The following is a 27,534-nucleotide window of genomic DNA, read 5'->3' as shown; positions in this document are numbered from 1 at the left end:
AGTCCCTTCTCCACTGACGGTTGGAGACATCTCAGAGGGAGCACGCATGCCTCAACCCTCCCCTCTGCTCCGTGCTCCACCGAGTGGTGGGAGACCATCCCCTCCCTTTACTCCCTCTTTGCCTCCCAACACAACCACGGCTACCCGGCTACCCCCGCCGCAACTCCCGCCAACACCTCCACCTCCCCCTCAACTTCCAGCGGCTGGAAGCTTCTCAGTTGCTCCTGATACGCGGGCAGGTTATCATCGTTCTAGGGAATTCGCCCGCCACTTCGCGACGGTCGTGTGTTTGACTATGTGGAAGTTCGCGAGAAAACACCGTCGTCCTCCCACTTCCATCAAAAGTGTTTATTATCTCGCCTTATTTCGAGACATGCCTCATTGCGGTTCAACACCTTGACATTTGTTTTCCTGGAGAAATGGAGCCTAGAGTGAATTGAGCTAACACTTTTTCCATCTCTTCCGGGAGGGTGATATTATTTTTTAATACCAGTTTGTGTGGTTTCTTCCGGACAAGACGAAATTCATTCCGGAGATCTTGTGTTCCGTACTCTATCCCACTATAACTATTTTCTCTTTCGCTCATTTATCTTCCTATTTTACACCTACCCAAAGGACCAGTAGTCCTGTGAATGTGTGGCGAGGTATTGGCCGATGGTTCGATGTCCGAATTTCGCAGTTTTCCAACCAATAAAGTTACATTTTCTATGGTGCTCACCGAACGGATTTTCGTGCTTCGAATAAGGCAAGCTTCTAATCTGTGATGACTTGGATTTTTTCTCGTCATGTACTTCTGGTGAGGGTTGCTTCTCAGGATCGGGAAGCATGCTGATGTTATCCGGTTAGTTCCTTCCATCAATCCCGTTGGATAAACGCATTGCACTGCAGGAACAATCCAGTTCCTTAACTATGTTCCCGTCTTTTGAATGTTGTTGTGTCCCCACCAGTATAATCCCGGATGACCATTGCCAATTTTCAGTGTTACTCATGATTTTTGTTGACAATCAAATTCTACCGTATTAAAGTGATGTTTGTGCCTTGGCCGTAACTGGATATATTAGATATATATAGTGCAACTGAAGGTGTCAATATGTCCAAGTGCACTCCCTTAGTCTTGCACTTAATTTCACTTTCAAGAGTACTCGCTGAAAGTGTGCTTTAATCATCGAATTTTCCACTATTTGGTTCAGTCAAGCGTGTGACGAACAGAAGGGTGTTATGGACGATGCTTGGACAATATTGTGCGCCGAGAAAGCAAGGCGTCATATACTGATGCCTTCACAGGCCATCTATTCGCACTGTGACAGTAATTATTCAGTATAAAAAGTAAACCATACCTGAATGAAGATATTGTGATTTTATGTTAATCAGTGTATGGTATTGTGTGGTAAATTGACTGAAATGCTTTTAAAATTAACTTGGTATTCAGAATTTGGGATAAACAAACAAACTTGGCTATTACGGGTTTTGAAAATTATAGATAGCGAAAGAGATGTGCACCGGTTTCTGAAATTAATCATCTCGGCAGTTAACATCGAGTATACCTGCATTGCAATTCCAACGTTAAATGTCTAAACATTTCTTTGTGATGTGATCGCTGTACCATGCTATTGAAGCAAGGTGCTGATACTATTGCCTGAGTGACTGCAATAGCCTTTCCCAAAATATGCTTATTGACTCATGTGTTCTCAATTTCGAAGCATATCGTACGTTTTGAAGAGCCGAGATGCGTTCTGAGAATAGAGGGCTTAGAATTAGCTTTGGTATGGAAAATATAAACTTTCACGTCCGTGCCGGAAGATGGTGGTGGAGTTGCACGTAAAACGATCAAAATATGCCCATCGAGGTTTGCAATATTGAAACACATCCTCTCTTTGCCGTTGACTGTGTCATATTTTACTCTATGATAAGAGAATAAAACAACAAATCAGTTCCTTTACCCCCAAAAAAAAAAAAATATGAATCGCAGTGGAATTCTTCTAACTCTAAATGAACATCATGATATTCGGAGACATTACTTCGAAGGATATTTATCATACGCTTAACCTGATGAGACTCTGCCCCCCTCGTCATCCACGAAAGGAAGATCAAGTATCATAAAAAGGATTGGCAAAAGATCAAGGTAGAGTATCGCGGTATGAAATAATGCCCAGGTTCATAAAACTTATTCTGTGACGGTGTAAAACAGGGACGTGGTGATTTGCCGAAGGATAAAGTTTTTAATGGAAAGGTATTACTATGACCGCGCCGTGATGTAGTAATACCGATGGCCCACAAGCCGCCAAACATTTGTCACGATAACACCTGATCTTCGTCCTCGATAGCCATGGAGAGGTTCCTCATGTCGATACCGACGGCCGCGGTGGCCTTCGGGCCGGCACCGTCGGCGGCAGCCGCCGCCGCTGCGGCCACAGCCGCCGCTGCCAGGTTCGGCATCTTCCCCGCGGCCGCCGCTCTCTGGCCCGCCGTCGCGGCCGCAACCGCTGCTGCCGCTTCGGGAGGCACCGGCGTGATCATAGAACTGGATCCGCCCTCGGCGAACGACTCTCGCCTCGACCCAGACGACCTCTCGCTGGAGGAATCCGAAGGATCAGACTCTGTCCGCGGTGTTCGCCCATCTGACGGCCGGGGGAGCGACGGGGTTACTCCGTGGCGGATTTTCATCGTGGGGAATGGGAGCGATTGGGCCGGAGGCGTGTTGGAGAACGCCACGGAGGGCGGCGGGCAGAATGGATCGACAGTCGGTGGATGCGGGAGGGATGCGGGTGCCGAAGCGGCGGGAGCGGTGGTCAACGGGAGCGCGGGGGGCGCGTGTGGCGGCGCCGAGGAGGAAGGCGGACAGGAGACTGGGGCGCAGCTGGCGGCGATGGTGGGCACGGCGCTCATCCTCGGACTGCTGATCCTCGCAACGGTCATAGGTCAGTGCCTTCTCACCTTGCGCATGGCAGCGTGTTGGCTTGCAGATCATACCCGCGCAAAAATGCCCCAATGTGGCTGCTATACAGTTGCTTATGGCCATGGAGATGACAACGACCTGGAAGAAGTGAATAACATAAGATGCATACCCGGGTTTATTGTCAGCCAATGCAGTGGTCCGAAATCGGAAACAGCTGGACTAAAGTCTAAAATTGCTTTTTTTGAGGTAGAGACTTGAAAGTTGGCGTACATGCTCACAAGTGATTGGTGAAACAATTAAGCAACTTTTTCATATATCCCCTCCGTTGCTAAAAACAGATGACCAAATATGTCCAAATTACCATAATCACGCCTGATCTCGTATTTCTTCGAAAAACTTGAGCTGCTGGTAGAGTTTTGAAAATATTTTAATGGAATAAAAAATAACTACTTACTTCTCTGAGCCCCTGCGTCGCGAAGCTGGGACGTGAAGTGCGATCTAAAAATTGCGCTCATTTACGTAGACGCAAAGTTATTTCAAGATTTTTGTTTTATATTCATAAAGTATCTCTAGTAAATACTCTGATGAAAAAAGGGAGAAGTGATATTTCTCAAACTAAAGATATTCTCTACTTTCTATCAGATTTTGCCAGAAAAAAGGTCAGCCATTTTTCGACATTTTACCACAGTAATATTAACCCAAATATTCAAAAATGATAGAAAATGTAGATGAAGTCCCATTTTGTTGGAGTATAATGTTTTTTTTTTTCATTAAAATCCTTTCAAAATTCTACTAGCAGCTTAACTCTCAAGTTTTTTTTGAAGAAATGCGAGATCGGGCGTGATTTTGGGAATTTGGGCATGTTTGGTCCTCTGAATCTATACAACGGATGGAATCTATGAAAAATAACTGATTGTTTCATTATCACCAATTATTTTTAAGCGTGTATACAAAATTTCAAGTCTGTCACTCAAAAACATCAATTTTAGACTTTTGCCTGGCTTTCTCCGATTTCGGACAACTGTGCAATAAGTGAAATCAATGGTTAGCGAGTTTACTTTGTGCAATCGTGACATAATAGATTAAAAGTAAACTTTGTTGTGTTCTACACAATATTTATTAATACTTTGCGGATTTTTACCTCTCCATGTCCTTATCTTTCAGACTATACGGGTTCACCTCTTGATACTGAACTGAAAATGTCGAAACCGGTTGAGTCTTTTAATAAATGCTGTGTCTAATGCTAAAAAGTTTACTTTTTAATCTATCATAGGCCATGGGTGTCACTGGCAGAGAAATCTCATTTCATATACTATATAAATATTCTCCAAGATCTATATCATCAAGATCATCAACTATACTCCAAGATCATAACACTACATTGTTATATAAATATTATTTGAGGCATAAAAATTTCGGGGTTGCAATGCAGGCCATTACATGTCGGTAATTTTGTGGACAAGCAGTTTACAACGCAACATAGCGTTAGGTCGAAAACATTTCATGAGCTTCGTGTAATGTATTTAAGCTTTTTCCAATTTAGGCTTCCTTTGTTTGTTCTCTTTTCATAAAATTGTCAATCTTAACGAGTGGTACATATGGATACCCCAGTTACTTAATGCCTTAATTTAAAGAAAAAATATCCCAGCTCAAATGAAGTATTAAGGATGTAGTCTATCAAGTATGCTCTCGAAATTTACTGTGATCCAATGATTCGGTTCCAGGTAATTTGTTTCGCTCAAAAATTGTTTTCGTGTATTTTATGGGATTAAAACTATGTTAAATCTATATATAGCGCTAATAAAATTCAAATTCAGTCCAACTCGACGGGGAATCGAATGAAAATAATTATGCCGCAATTTTTATTTGTCCCTCTTTTCTTCATACGCTATTCGTAACCAAAATCGTATGCACATGATTTCTCTTGCGACGGAATATTATTATGCTATCCTCGCACTCCCGCCTGTAAATCCCGTCCTACATTTGGTAGGCAGAAACTTGATCTATCACCGGTGATCGAATCACTCTCGCATCTTCGCTAGCTGTTACCGACATGGAATCTACGATACGGTCTTTACCGCGAAAATCGCCTAAAAGTAGGTGGCGCAGAATTACGGGGTTCTCAGCTCTTAGGGAATCGATCAAATCGAGAAATCTAGCGCATATGTTTTTAGCTATGGATAACTGCCATGATTAAAAACATTAATTGAGCGGTACCCGTAAAATAGCTAAAATATTCTTTTTATGAGGCGTCAATTTTTATGGCGGATGATGAGAATGTGTTGGCATGGATTTGTGGGGAATAATCTAAATTCTCGGGTAATTATTTGTGTAGTTGCACAACGCTTCTTATCGAACCTATGCAGAATGTTTCATGCGTAAAATATAGATTAATTAAGTTAAAAAGACCTCGATAGATTCATAAAATAAGTGAAAGTAATAGCCAATTTAGGTCATCTTCATCTCATTCTCCGGGAATAATAGTCCCATTAACAACTAAAGATAGCAGTGTTATATTTCAAGTTTTCTATTGAGAAAGAAACTTTGTGTCTAAATTCTTTTCTTTTATATTTAGGCTTCTTGTTCATGTTGATTTTTCAACTAAGTTGTGTACTTTAACAGTTTTACTAACTAGATTTTTATCTTAAAAATCACTCTATAGTTTCAAATACGTTTTTGTTGCTCGCAGGAAAGTTTAATGGTATCAAAATTTAATTGTTTACATATTCTCTTGATTTACACGCTGATTCATTTTGCGATATCATTGGCAAGAGTCATTTAGAGGCGATTTTAATGTAAATTAATGGAAAGAGCAATCAATGTGTTAAACACATTTCCACTATTTCTGAGAGAAACTTTATCGTACCCTTATTAAGTTAGGAAAGAATTATTCTTTCTTGCCATTGCTTTAAGCTGCCGCTCATGCTGTGGATGTTCTCAACTAAGTTTTTCGGTGCGATCAAGTCATTAATACGGAGAACATATGAACGAAAGTTCGAGCACATTTTTCAGGTAAGAAATAGAGAGGAAAGCTAGCGCCAATGTTGTGTGAAATTCTATAGCCATGCGAGAAACTTCATGGTTTACTATGAAAATGAGAAAAAACTGATGCATTCCGATTTATTTATTTATTTAAGAAGACATGAACCTGACCATGTTCTAATAAAGTTTTGCTTTTATACCCAAATTTCAAAATTGTTAATTTATTTTTTACTAACTCTCCAGCCATCTCACCAAACTTTCTATTTTACTATACTTTTTGTCGTCCATTGATCGTTCAGGATTGTTATTTAAATTTAGTTTAGCAACTATCAACCATCAACCCACTGATATTATTGGCCAAATTAGCGATTGGAACAGATTTTCCCCCTACAAATCGGTGTTAAGGTAAATATCTTATCAGAATGACGTCACGTTGTGTGTGCAGGTTTTGCTTTAAAAATCATACGAGTTCTATATAACTGGTATAATGTAACGGCCTTCATATATAGCTCGTAATCATGTAGCCGTATAACTTAATCCTCGCAACCTAACTATAAAGTTTTAGCTCCGCTTTTCCCTTTCACTGGCCACTGCGCCTCCACGGGAGCCACAAAAGAGTGCTGTCTTTCATAGCGTATATAGGTCCCGTAAGTCGTTAACTCCTTTTTAGAGGACCGTAATGTTTTGGAAGATAAAAATTGACTCGAACGTAAACTTGCCAAATATTTTTTGCCGATACCTTTTGAGTTTGGATGTTGATGATAAATACAGGATTCTGTAGAAGCCATCATTCACATTTATAGCCAATAACTTCCTCTTTTCACAAGATGAATGGATTTACTTTATCTCTGTATTCCATATTTTAGTGGGCATTGATCAAAGGTCACCAGTTAAGGGAGGCGGATGGCCACTGATGCCGCTAGTGACGTAAACTTGAGACATGATTGCGGAATGGTCAGCCAAGGTTATTGAGAAGAGGTTCTGAGGAAAATTTTCACGTTGCCAGCAGCGGTAAGCTGCGAGATATTGCACCTTTACTAATCTATCAATAAAAGTATTTTTATGAATTACAATATTAATAGTCTTTTGTTGCTAATGCGATTCAAAACCGTGTTCGGAGTATCGGAGAACAGCATAGCCAGCAATCGTGATTTTCACCCAATATCTTCGGTTTCAAATGACTAAGGGTCAGTCAACCATTTCTCATAAGAACATCTTTTTTTGCTCTTTCTAACTATCCCTATCCTGTCTTATTTTGTGAGCATTTTGCTTTTTACTTGATTTTGTGTATGCTACACTTCTTCTGCATATATTTATGAATATTCATGGGTGTCTTCATTATATGGTAACACTCAATTTTCATGCAGTATTCCCCCGGTTCAAAGAGTAGGATTACAAGATAAGATAAATTCTCAATGATTAAATTATATATCCTTATTATGTGATAAAAAATTGACCCTTTCTTAATTTGGATAACAAGTACTGTAATAACGTTGGCTTAAGGGTTTGGCACCGTCTGGGTTTAACGCATACGTGAAGATTTTATGATGCTTAAGTTTAGTTAGGTCTTTAACGGAAATACCGTTATTATATCCTTAGAATCGTGTAGTATGGGAATTTTGGCGAACTATCCCTATGCTTATTATTATAAATATAGAGCTTTATGATTATACGATCTAAAGTAGATGATATTTATTAAAAATATATTGGAACACCAAACTTATACCTTTTCTCTTCAAATTTCACTTAGTCGTGGATTTATTTCCATAACTTTGAAAGTAATTTATGCCAATTTAATATCTGCTTATCACTCATTATTGTAAAGATGTTTATTTTCACATTTTTAATGCTGGGGCGTCCAATCGGTTCAACAACAATTTTTTTACCGTTTAAAGATTATTAATTTCGTCGAGACTGGATCGTTGCGCAGTAAATTTTACCCAATTTTAGTTAGGAATCACACTATAACCTCTAAATTTTGTATCAGTGGAAATTTGCTCTGCGAATCTTGACTTACTGCTTTTTCTCCATGATTAGTAGCTCCTTTATTGATAGTGTACTTTTTTTAGAGGACTTCATTCTTGCACTATTTTGTTACTAGTTTCAAGCCATTTTGAGAAAGTCGGATTAGCAGTTCCTGTGCCTGAGTATGAGACTGATAGCGTCGGTTGATAGAACCCCCACCGCTATTTATTGACAGTAGTTTATTATTATTATTATTACTTATTGCTGCAAGTTGGCTATGGCCTGGGGGCAACATTAGATTTACGTACATGAATAACAAATCTACCAATCTAATAACAAAGTAAGAAACAGAAAAGGCACTCTAGTAAAAAAGAATGAATTAATTTTAATATCATGCAAGTAACAATGAACATTGACCTAATTAACCCAATTCCAAACTCTCCCTAATCCACTATGTAATGAACCAATTAATGATGAACAATTATTCCTAAAACATTTGCATTTGCGGCGAAGTTCTTAAAAATAACTTAAGATAGTTCCTGCCTCTCCTTCATTCCTCTACGTGGGAAGGGTCTTTTTCTAGATGCCTGTTTTCTATTACTTATTTCTTAATTTTGAATTTATGATCTTTCCTTCCTGTATAGCAGGTTGAGTCCAGCTTTAGAACTATTTCTTTCCAGCCCCGCTCATTGTAAAGGCTTTGTACAGCCCACATAACCCATTTATGGTTCTTCTCACTTTTAGAAGTTTACATCCTAATCATCCTAACATACCTGTCACACTTTCCCCCTTCTATGTTTCCATAGAGTATACCTGGCTGCCTTACGCGGAACTTTTTCAAGCTTTAAAGATTCATTTTTACATTGGGGATACATTTTTACAATTTATTTATGTTCGATTAATATATCATCTGATTGACATACTTTTACATTGGTATCTAGAGATGTTATCAAGCTTTCCCCTCAATATTCTTCGTGGAGGTATTTATCGTACAGTTCCCATAGTACCGCGAGATTGATAAGTACCATGTGACCACTTCACCCTCTCAAACCATATTTAGACATCCCTTGCACCTATCTGTGCTGCGGTGTGGAAGTTATCCCTCCTGACTGCGACATGCAGAATGCCACTCCCCGGTTCGGTATTTCTACGATATGATACGATTTATACGCTACGAAAATTCCACTCCAGTTTCTCGTAGGTACGGAGGAAAATAGCACATGTGAAAGGCGTTGAGAATATTGTGTTCAAGGTGACCGTGTAGAGAAATAAGTTTTAAAAAACTTCCTTAAAAGATGTAGTGGAAGATAGTATGTTCCGTAATAGGTCAGCAAGAATTTTCAAATATCCAGTTTTACTTTACTTTCGGTACTGACAAAATTTTTAGCAATGTTTACTCTTGTATTCCATTTCCAAATTTGGTAAAATGTGTTCTCAAATTTGGCTTAGTCTTCCTTAAGTTCTACCTTAATGCTAAGCTAATACAAACATTAAGTATTCTCACTTGAAAATAAAGTATAAGAATCGTTGAATCCCTTTGCTGTCACTTTTTTTTCCTTCCCATTTGCCTTAAAGGTTCTTATACTACTTGCGAAATTTTAGTGCCTTGTTGAAGTTTTCTCCTCTTCGAAGTCGTTTAACGTCTGCTACGTGGTAGATTTATCTGTCCAGCTGAGTAGATGTTACTGAGTTTCGTCTTAGTTTTTTAAGCATTCTAGAGTTGAGGATAAATTTTATTTCTTCTTGAGGCTTTTGCTGCGCTGGATTGAAGTTCTTTCGGTGGTTTTCCTCGAAGTTGTTTTGAAGCCGTTTCGTGTACTATGATGGCTATCCTATGCATATACCATCCTCAGGGCGGCCATTTGGTAGGGGACCCTGAGGATTGCATACATAGAGGGCAATTTCGACACTCGGACCTGATCTGAAGATGTGGCCAGCATAGGCCATGAAACGTCATGTTGAAACAACTTCGGCCTAGCTAATAGCTAACCCGAAAACCAAAGAGAGAACCATAAAGTTATATTATTCGGGTATACTTTTAATTGATTCAAAATCAATCAACCGCGTGTATTTAAATGTTTTTATTATTTATTTTTATATTCCAAGATATAAAACCCGTTATTGCATCTGATCCGTCCCAAACTACTCTCGGAACCTCAATGGCTCAGCCGATAGCCTTTGCCTTGTCATTATATGCCTTATTTCACCACGCTTGAAGCTTATTGTGTTATATCCATCGTTATTTTGTCCTTCCTCCAGGCTTTTCTTGGTCTACTCCCCCGTTTCACTGAAAAAAAAACCTTTACGATGCCCTATCCCGGAGGAGTAGATCGAAGAAAACCTATCTCCTTGTTGACGCTCCTCCGTTGCATCTCATATGAATGATATTCGGGCAGGATGCGGTAAATGTAGTTTCGTGGTTCGAACTCTCTCGCGGGCAATATAACCAAGGAAGCACGTCGTTTATTTCGCCTAGGAGGTTTCCCTAGAGTCTTTTATAAGTAACTTCTAGCCGTTGAAGTCCTTAATTGTTCTCGAAATTCCAAATTATTTAAAGACCGTATTAGCGATTTATTATTGTAAGTACTTTTAACCCCACATAACATGCTTACTCTTCCTTCCTTAAATTTATACGATTAGCCGATGCTGTGACAGTGATATTTGTAGTTCTTCTTTTGTAAAAATATTTATAATTCACGACTCCCATAAAAGTTATTACCGTGGCTAGTCCCGGTATACTTAAACTCGTCAATTTATAATTCACATTTCGAGATTGCTCAAAATTCCGATAGTTTATCAAAACACACAGAGACTTTTGTTATCCCAGTTCTTAAATAAATTTGAAATATTCTTCAGAGTGAAAATATTTTTCTGGCTCCTGAAAGTTAATCTTCCTGAATTGATAAACAAGTTATGTAAACTAATTGCGGATGAGATATAATACCGTAGATCATCCAAGGAGAGGCATGCTTAGATCTTTTATGTGATCGTTTGATGCTTTTCACTTAATGGGATGAAAATATGAGGCATATCGTAAACAGGAAATAAAAGTAATAAAAACATTTCTTTTTCTGTAAATATGTACATTCACGTAAATATATCCATTCAGGGAATTAGGGTAGTCTGATAGACAATAAGCCTGTATTTAGGCTAACTTTAAATTCTTAAATGCGGAAACAAAAAAAAAACATGGAACCGAAAATATTATTCATTCTAAAAGAAACATCAAAATGAATTTTGTGCGTTAAAACAAGTTCAAAACTGTAGTGATGTAAAATGGAATTGCAACATAGAATATGCAACACATACAATGTTAATCATAATATACACAGTGAACAGACCGTATCATAGAAAGTTATTAGCCATTTTTAATCAGCCTTATATATTTACCATAAAAATTAGTTTCTTTAATTGCATTAGGTAGGATATTATGAAATTTTGGATCGAAATACAAGAAACTCCTGCAGAGTTAAATTTTCTTTGGGCAAAGGCATTCATAAATCTCTTACGAAAATTTATCAACTAGTAGCTCTCATATAATTTTGGGCTCTATCCAATAAACAAAAATAAGAAGTGTAATAAATTTAAATGAAATATTATTTCAAATAATATTGCCACTCGTCCATTAAATGATATTATTGACCTTCGAGCCCATCCATTATATTGCGATTTCAGGTCAGAGCGAGAGATACTATTCCACTGTCAACTCTTGCGGTCCCACCTACCAACTAGCGAGCTCAATATATTTGTGTACATAGGTGTAAGTGCATCTCCGTGCCCCTGTGTGAACACTATCAGCTTGCCAAACAAAGAGCGGAGAGGCAGATGTTCTTCCTTTGTTCCGCTGTAGCGTGGCAAGTGTCAAGGCACTTTCCTACCGGATAGATCCAGACGCCGAGGTGAGATCCTAAATGGCAACTAAGAGATAAAAGGACGGGATTCAATTAGGGGCTAAAAATTAAATAAGTCTACTCTTCTGGTGAAATTTACAGAATACGACATTGCTCTGAGGCGCAATTTCAGAGGAATTTTCTATTTAATAAATAATAAGGATGAGAAAAAAAATATATATGCAAAATAAAAATTCTTTAAAAGACGTGGCAGTCACGTTCCATTGGTTTCATTCTATCTATTTTGTGGAATGATTCTCGTACAATCCTTTTACTATTATCTTGGAATATTCTGGGTATTAAGAACACATCCTTGACAGAATATCCCTTTATCTCATGCATAAAAGTTTACTTACGAGAAAATACTGGGATAAAACTTTCGTTTTCAAGCTACAAGCGATTATCGACAAGTGTTTGTACTGTGTTGCGTGAAAAGTTCAAGATGATACCGAAAGTTTCTTACGCGTGCCTAATACGTTGCAAAAAACTGACCTAGAGGACGTGATAAGGGAGACCTCTCAATGCACTTCCATATTTTAACTAAAGAGTAGTATTTTTATTTTTTTATTTTTTATTTTAAAGAAAGAGAACCACATGCAGCATACAGCTGCCATTTTACAGTGGCCTGCTAACAATACATAAATTAGAGGACGAAGAAGTATTATAACAAGAAGGAAACAATAATTAAATTTACGAAAACATAAGGTCAACAAGAGTCTGTAGGTGCAGCCTACTTCGGTGACAGATAGGATGGATAAAGGCTTATAGAGGATTTCAATGGAAGTGCAAAGGGGTCGATGTGTGGAGGGAGTGAGTTCAACACAGAAGTAATGCGGTAGAAAAACGAACGTTTAGTGAGTGAAAGTTTAAGAATGGGCACGTGGATTAGGGGATGAGAACGAGTAGGGCGGGGTAGTGATATTAGGGATGAAGAGGGAGGAAAGAATAGCATCAGTGGACATGTTGCGTAAATGCGGTAATCTAATTTTTACTATTTTGACAAAGAAATTGCTGACACAGTCCAGGAATGAGAGGTTGGTTTGTGAAGAGATAGACCAGATGGGACAAGAGTAGGTAAGAATTGGAAGAATGATAGAGGAAAAAAAGTTCTAAGTGCTTGGGTGTCCTTAATTTTAGTGAAACGGTACAGGCCTAAGAGGGGCATTGCTTTAGACTTGATGGATTTTATGTGCGGAGAAAATTTAAATTTATTGTCAGTAATAATGCCTAGGCCCTTAGATGTTGACACACGTTTCAGAGAGTGATTAAAAATATTTTAGTCAAATTGATATGTGATCTTCTATAGGGAAATAGGTATCACACTACATTTATCTGCGTTTAATTTAAGTTTGCGGAAATTGCACTAATTCGATGCCTGACGTAATGCATCGTTTTAGATGAAGAAATAACAGCATACGCTATCGATATGTGTAGTATACTACTCCTGAGTGCTACTTCTTGTTTCATTGCATAAGTATCCTCCATATCCCTTGATACCGCATCCACTTTAGTACTAGTCGTATTTTCTCGAAATAAGTATTCGAATCAAAATTGTAAAATTTGAAACAGCAGACATACCAATTAATTTGAAATTGTAGTAAAAATCTCCGGACCATTTTTTAAAATATTGCTTGGGCAACCATTTAAGGCATGCACAGCAGGACGTATGAATCTTTTCTTCCAATCTATCCTCCGTTGGTGTTTCCCTAAGTCGGACGGAAAGCGCGTTGCAAAAATTCATTTCTTATTTTAATTGGCTATCGAATGCATGATTCTTCAAAAGAATTGAGATTGAATGTAATTAGCTGCTCACGTTTATAGATGTGATAGTATTAAAATAATATTTGTTTCAACTTCCCCGGGAAGAAGTTTATTCCTGATGCATTGAATTTATCTACTCCTATGTTGAAACGGAGGTTTTTGTACGTATTAAATATTTGACATTGGCTCTTCAAGTTGATGAAGTATATACTGTGAGTAGGTAGTGCGTAAGCTTATTTCAAGCCCATTATCACTACTGCTGTTACAAATGGAATTATGAAATTATCAGAGTATATTGGGAATGTGCTCTATCGTAAATTAACGGCATTGCTGCCCAATATTTACATCGTTAACATAAACGGGTGCATAAAATGGATAGCAGGGAATATAACGGAGATTAAAAATGGCAAATATGGTTTTCTGTATCGCAAATTTCCTTCAGATGACTAGGAATCAACATGATCAATGGCTAAACATTCTATTTAGAAGGATATTCTCAGCCTCATGCTGTTTAATTTAATATCAAAATACGGGGATATCACTTTGCCGATAGCTTTTGGGCCAAATTCGGTGAAGTATAATCGCATTGGGTAAGATTCAATTACAAATATTTTTCATAAGCCTTTTTATGTTCCAGGTGATAACCGTTATCCAATGTATACTCGGAGTAACGCATTAATTATCTCATACCTATCCAACATTTCAATATGCTAAAATTATACCTGCAAAGGTAATTGCGGGATACAGAGCAATTTGTAGGTCCCATTAATTTTATCAATCCTTGGATGAGAAAGGCATTTTTTATTTAGTGGGATAATTCCGTTTTGGATAAATTTGGTTTCCAGTGAGGGTTGCTAAATCCCTTGGAAAACGACCATGATGAATGATTACGTTGTAGTTGTGTAACGCAATAATTATTGCTGTTTACTGGCTATCATAAATTATCAGATATTATAAATCATAAATAACTGTAATTAGGCCGATTACTTGCAATTCAATTTCACCTCAACCCAATACTGTGCACTTCTATATAACGTCAAATGGGAAAAATAGCGAATCAATCTGCAGAAATTTCCTGCCGATTTCAGTTGCGTACTAGTGATCAAAATCTGCTAAGTGTTTCATTTCCCGTTGAAAATTCATGAATTGTACATATTTTTCTTACACAGAATATTTTCTGGTTAGCATGTCGTTTAAATAATATATTATAATTCACGGGTCATATACGAGCCTTAATCATTAGTAGAATTTTATGCAAAGTTTGACAACTCTAAAGCTAATTGATACTCAAAGAAGGCTTTATAATTTCTATTCCAACAATTTTGTTCCGTATGAAGAAGTCATTATTGCTGAAATTACTGGTGGATGCTTTTTTGCTCCTGGTAACCAATATCTGCCATCCATTGTGCCTCTGGTTTCGATAAACAGATCAATAGGAATATGTTTCATGGCATTTGGGTGTAATTAAAACTTCAAATAGTTAGGGGAAGATGCAATAACTACGTACATGGCCACGTAATTTATACCTACCTTTGCTTCGAATACCTTTATCTGTAACGCAATAATGTTTTGTGAGTTGTGCATTGCATGAGCTACGCTGTTTCATAGTACAGAAGATGTCTCTTTTTCCGGTATTATCTACAAAGAGCCATGAATAATCGTGCATGCAAATAACCATGGATCAAAATAATCTTTAATTGTGTTACACATGATGCATTAGCTGTGTTTTAATTTTTCCATAGCTTTGGATAAGATCACATGATATAGTTTCATTATTAGACTTGAAAATACTCCTAGTACTTGAATTTAATAGAGATAATTAGGGTAAATGTGTGCGAAAAAGAGTAGATTATGTGACTTTTTCGAACGGAGACATGTAATTTTTATTATGTAAAGGTGAAGAAAGATCTAATTTCAAGGTTTTCTGGAAAACAAATATTTTGAATTCATTATTTTAATGAAAATGATAAGGCATATATTTTTTGCTCATTCAGTGCGTTCCAGCTGGTGTTTCTTGCGACATGTAGAGAAGTCTATTTTTGATTAGTAAGATTGCTCGTGGTATTCCTCAATTCCTGGCTAATTATCACCTCCCGTCAAGTCCGCTCAAGATGAGTGAATCCGTCGTTAGATTTCTCCACTTTGAAGCGCGATGTAAGTGTCATCCACCGTTGCCAACCGACGTCAACAGTTGCCTTAATCTGAAGTTCGTTTTGGCTACTTCATCGAGCAATTAGTGTTGAGAGCATCTGTTCCGGCTCATTTTGTCCGTATCCCATGAGTTTTGTGTGAGTGAAAACTGCCGAGCTCCAACGTTGTGGAGGAAGTGGTACGAAGCTATTTTGAAATTACTTTGCCCATTAATAAAAATTAAAAGTTACAGGAAATTTTTTACTACCTTTATTAGAACCATTTTTTAAAATCATCTTTTACTCTGACTATCCCATTGATCGTGTGCCATTTTTGACCTTGGCCATTTTAGGACTTTCCTTCAAGATATCGATGAAATTCATGAAAATTGGCATACTTACTCATCGGAAAATGTCGTATATTTTATTGAGTACAAGAACAATACTGCAGTTTTGATAATTTCATCGCGCAATGTTGGCCTGAATCGAAATCTAAAATGTGTCTTTTGAGGATTAAATGTTTAAAAAAATTCGAGGTAGAAAATTTCTGAATTTCATTGGTAAAGATGTCTATTATAAGGTTTTCGGACTCGAGGGAAAGTGACTGAAATTAGAGGTCAAAAACCACACACGATCAATGGGACATTCATTATTATCTTCACTGAAGTTTATTCAAAAAGCATTCAAACCGGTCATAGGGTCAAAGTATTTGTGGAAAATAGCCAGTAATTTTTTTAAGTATTTGTACGTTAAAATTGTATGTTAAATTAAAAAAGTAAATGATAGCTAGAACCTTGTTGGTCCAATTCAGACATATAGCCCACAATGTTTGAGAAACTTCAGTGACTTTTTGAGACCACGAGTGCTTCTGTACAGTGATGACACGGCATTTCTTGCTCCTGAATTTGAAATATTATTTGGAAGTGATCAATTTCTCATTCTAAGTAAGATAAAAGCTTACATTGTATTTTATACGAGTAGAAGGATGAGTCAGGTTGTTTAATAGTTGGAAATATGAAAGAGTATGATTTTCCATATTAGTCTGCCAATTATACTGTAATTGTTTCTGTCATAAATAGACCTGATAATTAAATTATTCATGACATTTCAGTTCATTGGTGTTGCATTTAAATGGAATTTACATGGGATTCCACGTGTACTCTTGGGCAGAAAAATTATCCTTGACTGAAGATGGACTAGATGATTTACCAAATCCAACTTCAATTGTAGCTGTCTTTTCTTTGAAACTGTGCGTACTGTACGTATAAATTTATAAAATTATATCTTGAATCCCTTATTATCCGATAGAAGCGATAAATTAAGAGAGATGTTTTGCCGAACGGAGAGATATGGGAATTCGTTTTTCCCCCGAACCATAAAGGACTTTTATAAACGCTAGTCCCAACTCGTTAGAGGACTTCATTTTTTTAATCTGTAAACGGCTGGTGTCCTAGCACCCCCTGCCACACGCCTTTTAGGCGGCTCGCGGGGTATTATGTAGATGAAGATTTCAAAAACTTGTTTCGCAGACTAGACATTGCTTAAAGGGTATTGCAGCAGATTGAGGAAGCGTATGTTTTATGCCAATTACACAATGGGTCAAAAATTTTCCCAAAAAAATAAATTGACGCCGTGTATTTTCTCGGTCAAGTTTCAGTTTTATCTATTGATGTCTGTCTTTTAAATTTGTTAAATTTTAGATTGTAATAATTTGAAATAATGTTCTTCTTTTATGTTTTCATTGCTATGGAAGTTTTTAAAGAATTTTTGAGAAAGTGAGGAATACGGTGTATTTTACAAATTATGATTTTTTAACTAATGGGTGATGATGCACGGTATTTTAAAGGGGTACTCGTGGTATTACTTTTTTTCCAATTGAAAATTAAGCGAATGCATTTTTTCACTATGCCACCCTAACCGATATGCACTGCCTAAGAATAGCTTACTTCAATAGAGAAAGTCAAATTTCGCCCATGAACGTTAGTGGTGCCGCTTCATTTGTTGTGGAACATTTTTCAACCATAGTGCATGAGTTTTGTCATGTGAGGCGCTCTTTTCTTCCCAAATGACGCCTGACCTCATTATCCTACCTCAATATTAACCCCGTGGGAGTTAATTCCTCATGCGGAGCGCCTCTGAGGGTCCCGGATGTGAATTGATAGATGGCGCTTGTCTTGGATCCGTGCCAACGGACGGCCATCATCTCCTCCCCTGCCAACCCCCACCGATACTTTGCCTTTTACCCACCCCTTCACGGCTTCCCTCCGCGCCCGATGAGATGCCACGGTTTCTCGCGGATAAATAAATAAGTCCGTCGCGCAATGCATGGATCGTCGCCAGAGGGAATAAAGGTTATGCTCTCGCCTCATATCCCTTCACACCTCACTTCCTTTCCCTTCTATCATTTCGACCGAAACTCCCTCCGTAACTTTTAATGTTTGACGGCATCCCACCAATACTCGTTCTCAGAATTTTTCATAGTTGCAGTGGCAGAGGGCCGAGCGAAAATTTTATGCCCCATCTTTTATTTCGGTTGGGTACGTGAGCTTTTAGGCGTCCATATATTTTCGTCGTGTCCAAAATGAGCTATGTGCGTCTTTGAATATAGGCTTCTGAGTGCCTTTAGAATGGCACTTATTAGGTGAGAAGTCAGAGATCTGACTTGAGTTGGCTTTTCGATAGATTTGAGTGCAAATAGGTTTCAGCTGTGAATTTTTAGGAGCGACTTTGAATGCATGCCTGCGCGAGACTTAACAATGATACTTACAGGGATGCCGACTTACAAAAAATATTGGGGGGGCCTAAAACCGGGGATCTTTCCCCGGGAAATTTTATAAGTAGTGAGTTATAATTTTTTAAAGAATTTTAGAAGAGTCATATGATCAACATTAGAACCCTGATAACTCGAATCTCGATATGTGGACACCAGGGAAAATCGACAAGTCTGACACATTTTTTCCTCACACCCATAACGAATTTTTGAGGGGGCTCGGGCCCCCTCAGGCCCCATGGAGTCGTCGCCACAGGATACTTATTTGGTTAGAAGTCCGAGATCTGACTTGTGTTGGCTTATCGATATGTTTGAGTGCAAATAGGTGTCAGTTATAAAGGTTTAGGTGTGTCTTTGAATCTATGTCTCCGTGTGACTTTAAAATGGCAGTTAACCCATTATAACCCTAGGTTGCTTTTCAGCAACACCAAAAATGTTTACATTGCAGTTTTATTTTGGAAATATCCTTTCTACGCATGATTTTTGGAGTAAATTTTAATGGAGAAATATTTAGCGACCTCGATGATAATGATTGACTGCAAAATTTTCTAGTTTTCAAGGTGAACAATTTTGAGATTTCAAGGGTTTTTCGGTCAGAAGTCAAATGTCTGACTTGCGCAGGATTTTTGTAGCAACTATAAAACTATATAGTTTTTAGCTGTGAATTTCCACTCCCAGCCTATTTGGTAATATCACAACCTATGCTGTTAAAGTTTACGATATTATTTGCAATATATTCATGTACAGGGAGTGTAACTAATTCCTTTATCAAGACTCAAATAATTAAGAAGCCAGCTAATAAATAGAGGATGAAGTTCGGTGCAACATTGTCAAACATTCACTAGTACCGCAATCATTACCTGAAAAAATTACATCGCATGTTCCCTCAAGTATGTCGACAATAGTGTCTCCTATATAGTAGGAATATTATGAGTTCCTATGACATGGAAATATGGATAATCTGTATTTTTGGCATGCGTGCTAAATATTTATTTTATCCCTCGATAATTAATACCTGTTAAATTGCTCTGTACATTTTTTCTCAATCCTAAATTCCATTTTTTGCGACCTCAGTCAAGTATACCCGCATAAAACGATGAGACAATGCTTTGAAACTACCATGGTGGCTCTTTCGTTCTCAGCTTCCATCGTTGATATTTATTTGCGTTTATTATTTTTTTTCTCTTCTTATCTTGACCTCGTTTAATACATGTTATAATATTTCTGGAGTTTAGGTCAACGTTGACCTAAACTCCAGGAAATATTACAATTTGCATTTATTCCGATTCGTTGATATTCTCGCTTCTTCAAAGACAATTGACAGCTTAGTCAAGATGCGAGACGCTCCATGTTCCATTTGAAGAACTCTACAATTTTAAACTGTAAATAAAACGCCGTACCAGTTCGTGTGGGGAGAGACCTGAAAAATTCCATCGTATAAACACATTATTTTCACGGTTTATACGCCTGTTTTTCCTGCACAATGGTAGTGATCAGTCCTCTCTCCACACGAAGCGGTGTGGCATGGGATTTACAGTTTAGAATCGCAGAAAACTTCAAATGGGACTTGGAGCGTCTCGCTGCTTCACCTTGCTCCCATTTGTCTTTGAAGACGCAATCGGGCATGTAAGTTTTCCATTTGGTGGGACGGAATCGCAATTTACGTGCGTCATCCTCAGGATAAACAATGGTTTTCCTCGTACATTTTCCTCACACCATAGTGACAGACGTCATGCGACGAAATCATTGTTTTCTAACACAAGACCTCTTTTCGTCGTCCACCTGGAGAGTCATTCTTCTAGTTCGCTTTTTCCTCGAACAAGAGAAGTAAAGCCCTTTATTTGCATATATCAGGAAGTATCGCATTACCTGCTGCACTCTTGTAAATTCATTTGGTAGTCGAACGTATTCAATGCGCAATGCTTCTGTTTAAGTTAATGAATAATATTTTCCTCCTCTTCCTCTCTATGAGGCTTTTCTTCAATCTAGAATGTCATCTGCGTACTTAGTTGTCAATGCAAGCAATAATATATCGATGGCTAAGTTCTAACAACACGTATCTACCTCAAATTCGGCCGGTTTGAGACATGTATTTTAAACAACGTGTAATAACATTAACAAAATAAAATACAAGCAAAAAACAACTCTTTATTTGCAAATGAATGCTTCTTTTCAATTTTATGAACCTTTTGTATTTAATTTCAGTGTGAAAGTAATGAATATTTTCGTTTTTTTTTGCTCTCCTAAAAATCTGCTATTTTTGATATACGTGTTGTTAGAACTTAGCCATCGACATGGAGTATAAATGAAATCATTAAAATTAATCATGTTCTCTGTATATATGTATTTTGCCTTTTTTTCATCAAAATGGGTATATGTGGGTATTTGAACACTAGTTCTTAGGCACACATTTACTGCTCAAACTATTGAGTCTGCGTTTGGCAATCTGCGTAACAGTCGTGAAGGAGTCCTATGCGGGGCTTTGAGGCCATGTAACTTGAGATATAAGCTTAGTCTATTCCAGAGGCACAATTAAAATAGCAGATAAATGTGACTTTGTTTTGAAAGAAAGGGATTTATAAATGTGACCGATTGGATTGATTGGTGGATAAGCACAAATTGTTGGTGCTGTGGCTGCTGCTTTTCACCTCAGGGCGAGAAGCTAAGATTTGGAGCCAAGTGCTCTGACGGCCTGATAGGCAGGATAAGATGCCTTGGCAAGGTTAGAAGGCTTCCAAATACTGACCCGGCTAGTTCCGCAGGCGTCAATGAGGGAGTGGAGGAGGCCCTCATGAGTGAATCTTCAGTCCCTTTGCCTCTTGAGAGCCGCTGGCAGGACCGCTCCCACTAAAGCCATAATAATTCTCCACTCTAACTCCACTCCACTCTCCGCAGTCTCGCACTGGAAAATTACGCCAGGACACAACACCTCTTGTCTCACACCTTGTCACCCCTGAGAAGATTAGGGCTCTCCCGGATGTAAATTCACGAAATTGCTGAGATCAAATACGTCAGTATTCTCAAAGGCATTTCGTGCGCTTTCCCTGTAATTGTTACTGGAGGGCTCGAAAGTGGAATCCTGAGTCACCCTTCAATCTCCTAACTTTCCTTTCCATTTTTCTTCGTCGCTTTTTATCTCTTGCCGGCTTCAGTGGCGTCAAGGTAAAGTCCTTCCCTATCAACCCAGAGATTGCAGGTCCAATTCCTGCATGGGTGGGTTTCTAATTCCAACCAGGGCTTTGATATGCTGGGTGATTCAGGAGGAACATACAATACTTCAGGTGGTAGGGGAGACAATTTGAAGCATTTTTTTATCGATAAACTTGGGGTTGCAACTCCTTAGTTACTGAACAATGGCAACTCAAACATTTTTGGATGCGCTATGCAGATATCATGAAACGGTTTTTCTTGAACACTGAATGTACAAGTCCATCAACATTATTATGAGAGAGAATTTGATAGCCCTACATTTGGTACATCAATAAAGACGAAGTCATTAGTGCTTTAGCCTCTTCTGTTTTTTCCCTCTGCTACCCAGATATCGACGAGGGCTGCTTAGTTTAACTTTGAATTTCTTGCTGTGTCACTCACAGGGAAAGAAGCTACAAAATGTCTAATTTTAAGGGAGAAACATGATCTGCGGAGATGGTAAATACGCATTTTAATTTCCGTTAACGAAAAATAGCTTTCTGCATCACTACGTGTAATTTGAACTTCGCTATCAGCAATACTTTGACATGATGTAGAAAACTCGTTCGCTTTAGTTGCATTTCGTTTCGAGAATCCATTGTAGTTTTATTATAATTTCAAACCAATAAATAAATGGAGGGTATTTCTGGTGACACACATCCCGTTGATATTTCCCAAATCAAAATTAAAACCAGTCCCAGAGATATTATTTCCTATTTAATTTCCGCGATTGGAAATTCACTTCTAGATGTCACTTGTTGCAACGTGAGCTTAAGTCATTCAACATTTTTATGCGTTCTTATTACAGTTTGTAATTTTAAACTCTGAGCTGCTCCAAAAAGCCTGCTAAACCCTCCCTCTGTAACGATCAAGTTCTGGTCTTCTTCACTGAAAAACCTCGTGGAATATCTGGTACCAACAGCTTCTTCTTTCAATTGTGGGTCGCTTGACGAGAAGGTGGGTGGTAAATTAAGTTCTTAAGGCAGCTGCGTGGAATCCTCTTACAGTCGTAGATCTAAGTGTCACGTTGGATCAGTTGATGCTCACCAAACGTCCACTCAAGTTAGAGGCAAACTCTCTTCTGCTCTAGTTCAGTCCCTTAGCATCAAGTTCCACTTTCACCGCAAATTATTCAAATTACTCCTCGCGGAAATTGGCTGAGATTGGACTGTCTGTGTATCATTTTCGAGGAGAATTTCTGGAAGTGAGAGGCTTTCTCGCGCAATTCCGTCCTGTCATTAATGACTTAATGATATGTGAAACGAGGGAGTAAGAGCGGTAATTGATGCCTCTGGGACTCACTTGTTTTCACATTACTAGTTATCCATATTTTACATTTCCTTGTTTAAAGCTCAATCGATACTCTACTGATGACCTTTATTATTTCCAACTTACTGCGATCATGTTTTGTATTTTAAATTGTAATTTTGAGTTACTTTATGTGCTCGTACGTAGGTTGGATTATCGAGTGCTAATTTTTGATTAAATAACCCTGATACACAATTAGTAGAAATTAATTGAAATACATTTTATGTTCTCCAGTTTCACATTTAAATTACGTGGCTTCCATTTAAAAACGAATGAAAATGTCACTTCTAATGAAAATTCTACCTATTCTCCTGTAATTGCTCCGTACCCGTAGAAAATGAAATCAAATAGGATTTTCATTGTATATTTTTTTGGAAATTCCATTTGAAAATCAGAATTGTTACGCTAGCTCTAATGACAACCCAGTAATGAATTACATATTGATTATATATACAATTTCAATATCATTTTGACGAAAAAGTTGTATAACAATGGGCTCCGAGATTTTCGCGGCGTTTCATCGAATTAGGAACGCCAAAAAACTGTTACTATTGCTACTAAAAACTGTCTGTTGCTATTACCTAAAATTCATGGCAATGCACGACATTCCACTACGTTTCGAGTAATTTGTAAAGAACGTATGCTGCAATGAAATCATTGCATTAGTCAAACTGTAAGTGATACAAAAATCAGCAATTGATTTTTAATTGAATGGGTATCTCCTAAAAGCTTACTCAGTAGCTTAAGTGGCTAAAGAACTCGACCGGAAATTGTGGGATCCGGGTTCCATTCCCGGTCAAGGCGAATGATTTTTTCTCTGTGGATTATTCGCACAATTCCCCACTTTATCTTTCGATGCGGCTCTACGATTCATTCTATTACACCTAACATCAAAACACTATCTTCGATGTGTCGGCCATATTGGAAAATTATGTCAGTGCCGCCATCGGTGATTTCAGTCCCAAAATTGGTTTTAAACCATCTTTGTTTTCCTATCTGTAAACTGCTTGGCTATTAAATATCGTTGGTGAAGGTTGGTGCTAAAACCTAAATTCTCCTTTAACGTTTCATTTTTGTTCCGGTATTATTGCTCCTAGCATGCGTATCAATTTCTCGGTGGGGTCCCAATTTCCTCTGACATGGACAAGTAATATGTAAATCTTAAGCTCAAATGTGACATGGCTACTTTTCTGTGAGGATACATACCAAGGCTGCTTTTTTTACGTTGCAACTGATTTTCCCGGGCTATACTTCTACATATTCCTTCGCCAGTAATCATTAACCCTCTCAGTGCCACGTACTTGGAGTGTTATATGCGAGAAATGTCGAGGGTATTTTAATAAAATGTAACATATTAGGTATAATTAATAGTAGCAGGCGTAACTTGGCGGACATCCATAATCGCAGGAATAGAAGGATCAACAACTTTGCTATTTCCACAAAGTAATTTATTGAGACTGACCATGATTTCGTTACAGAGTAACATTATCAAGGTGAAAAATGCAGGTAAATTGACAGAATATATAGCAGAAGGTTGGGTAAGGAAATTTCCGGGATCCGTTGGTTAGGGGGAGGTAGGGGTTGGGTTTGGAGTTAGGTTAGTTACATATTAGAGAAGAGATTTCTGCTATGCCATTATTTGGTACATCAAGATGCATTTATCTTATTCGTTCTTCATTTTTAAACGCACAATTAATTTCAATTTTTTATTCAAGAGTTCAGTTGCTTTATAATTATTTATTTGCACAATTAACTACCACAAAAACGATGTTTCGGCTGTTGCTGCTTTTCTGCTGTGAAGCAAAAGGCGGTATATCGGCCCGCGGCATTAAGAGGGTTGTATATATATCCACTCTCTCTGATATCTTTGTCCTCCAATTTCAGTTCGTAATCTCATCTTCTCTAACGCAGCATCCAGCAATTCGGCCTTAAAACATTCTTCCTCCTGGTCCTTCAATCGACCAAGTTTGCACGCTGCCCTTCCTTTTCAGACCCCTCTTCATGTTAAATCTTAACAATGATCAGAGGTCAAACTAGCCGCCACTGCATCCCATCTTGGCTAAGTTGCGATGTGCAATGATCAGTTTAAGCCAAGGTATACTTCAAAGTTCACAGTGGTTTCAAGTGGCTTCAACGATTAAACATTTTAGCTCTTTCCTTTCATCGAAATAGATGTTCTGTGTTTTTTTTTACAAATACTTTTATTGCGCATTATAAAAATCAGAAATGTGTGTGCCATTGGTTGAGAAGGAATCCCGATAGTACGACGGAATTGATGTTTTCCGATTTCCTCTAGTCTCTTAAGGTCTACAAGTTAAAGGAATTCTTTATTCCATGCTTCTTTGACAGGGGTCAGAATTTGGTATTACTTAAAGGGGAGGGGATTCGCCTTTAGGAGTAAGAAGACGCTACAGGGTTAGGATAAGATAGGCTTGGACAGGGAGGGAAGAATCTCGCGCAGTCATGGAGGCGGGGTGAGCTATTGCTAGCAAAACTTGAGAATTAAAGCGCCTATCACAGAGTTGGGCAGATCATTTAGAAAGTTGACCAAAAGAAAAAAGGAAAATTCTGAAGGCGGTCCAATATTATGCATTGAAAATAAAAAATGACATCTCAGGAAAAGATCTTGCGTTTTTGTTCATTTTAAGTTCTATTAAAGGCTGAGAGATGATGAAGGAGGATATGATTAAAGACACTGTGACTGCTTTTCTATATGATTCTCACAATTGGAATAGAATTTGGAACTTATAGCAGCCTGTACCTTTGCTATTCTCAGCATAAAATTTCAATATCTAGGCTGATTGAATGAATGTGTGTGTCCTTTTTTATGTAAAATAAAAAGGAAGATTAAAGAGGAAATTATTTTCCCCTCTAAGAGCCTGTAATTTACTAATTCTTTAGATTAGCCAATATGCCGATGAAATATTTCCAGGGCTCGAATCGGGGCCGCGGCCCCAAGTTTGTCCATTGCTGGCCTAGAGAAAGGAAAGACCAGCCTTCGAAAAAGTGACAGCCGAAAGATTTTTTTCTTAATGCCAATAGATACATTTGAGTCTTTAGGCTCCCTTTATAAATTCAATTCTCTCTATCGTTTGATTCAAAGGAGGAATTTCAGTCTTGAATAGGAACAGGCCGGGAATATCATGAAAATTATTTGATCTACACCAAATAATAAGAAATTGTAAATTTCATAGGATTAGAAGGTGTAAAAGCAAGGATATAGTTGTTCAGTATTAAAAAAAAATTCAAAGTGAAGATCTTTCGCTACTTCCCTTCGTGGGATGCCATGTTGAATATCGCGATGTAACTCATACATATGCATGGGCACGTGTGTGAAATGATGAATAAAACTCGTTTTAAATTTATTCACTGACACGTGGTGGGCCCTAATTCCTCCATCAAGTGCAGCAGAGTCGGCCTAAATTTTCGATTGCCTCCAAAAATCATTTTTCAACTCTTGTAATGTGGTGATGAACTCGTTGCATGGTCTTCAGCGTACTACAACGATCCCTTTCTATCTAATGTGCACCAGCCCTTCAATCCTTCACTACTGGTGGACGACTCATCCACGATCACGTGAGTAGGCAGATGGAATACCGGTAGGAGGGAGTATCAGCTGGAGTCTTGTAGAGAGTTGCATGATTGACCTGCAATCGTAAGACCCAGTTATGAATTGCTGTCAATTTAATGATTTTTCGGTAGAGAATTTCCTCCTTGTCGTATATCATGTGATCAGGTTTCGATTTTACAATTTTGTTCCAATCAAATAAAATGTCGGAATCTAAGTTTGAAAAAATCTAGGGTATATAAAAATATTAAAGCCGGTAGCAGTTTAATTCGTGAATATCGATCTACCGAATTATTTCCATTTAAAGAGCATATTTTTGTTTTTTTTATGAAAATGGCATTTTGTTTAGTTTTCTGTGTTATCTAATCCGAACCAAAATACAAAATATATGGATTTGCAAAACCAAAGAGTAATGATTTCACCGCAAATATTCTTGAGTTTTTCCGCTTCGTTCAATGTCAAACTTGATATTTTGAAAAGCAGTATCAACGGCGCAACAGACTCTCAGCATCGTTCTTGGCCTTTGCTATCACGATGCCGCCTTTTTTTTCCAGGACTCCTCAAGTTTCAAAATGGTCGGTTAAGCTCTTTCAGGAACAATAGCGAGCTTGAATGCATCCACGTTGATCGACGAGGGTGTATGGTGTACACTGCGTACCCTATATACCAAACGAGGCTTCGTAGGTTTACAAAAGGGAAACGACAGGCTGGTTATTAATATATAAATGTATTCAAAAGAAATCCGACCTCTGTGGATTGTCCGTATGCCTTTCAATGCCGTAAAATACCTTACACGTTTTCTGTAAGTATTCAATAACCTTCAAGATGATCCAGCGTGGACATCGCAGACCTAACGTCATGAAGCAGGGTGGAAGACGTGCAAGCCACATAAACCAGAAATGGCTTTCTTTCGGCCACTATATCATAACACCATAAAACCGATGTCGCGTCAGAGCGTTCTCATAAAATCGCTAAAAGGAAGTGTGTTTTTGAAAATGGAATGCATGAGAGGAGTGATTTAGTACATTTGACATAAAAATTTAATGAGCTTTATCTTTTATTTTCTCCATTACTTA

General features: G+C 38.0%; 1 protein-coding gene across 1 annotated transcript in view; it reads left to right on the top strand.

The window, feature by feature from the left end:
* The first annotated feature begins 236 nt into the window (after positions 1 to 236).
* Positions 237 to 27,534, top strand: part of LOC124159317 (5-hydroxytryptamine receptor-like) — a 433,906-nt gene continuing 406,608 nt past the window's right edge. Inside the window, exon 1 of the mRNA XM_046535061.1 lies at positions 237 to 2,918. Within this exon, the coding sequence (XP_046391017.1) occupies positions 2,327 to 2,918 (592 nt within the window). The 5' untranslated portion in view covers positions 237 to 2,326. The remainder of the gene's footprint in view (positions 2,919 to 27,534) is intronic.

The sequence above is a fragment of the Ischnura elegans genome, chromosome 5, assembly GCF_921293095.1.
Source record: "Ischnura elegans chromosome 5, ioIscEleg1.1, whole genome shotgun sequence".
Taxonomy (NCBI): Eukaryota; Metazoa; Arthropoda; class Insecta; order Odonata; family Coenagrionidae; genus Ischnura; species Ischnura elegans.
The sequence above is the reverse complement of the archived record's forward strand: the minus strand, read 5'-3'. Positions and strand labels throughout refer to the sequence as shown.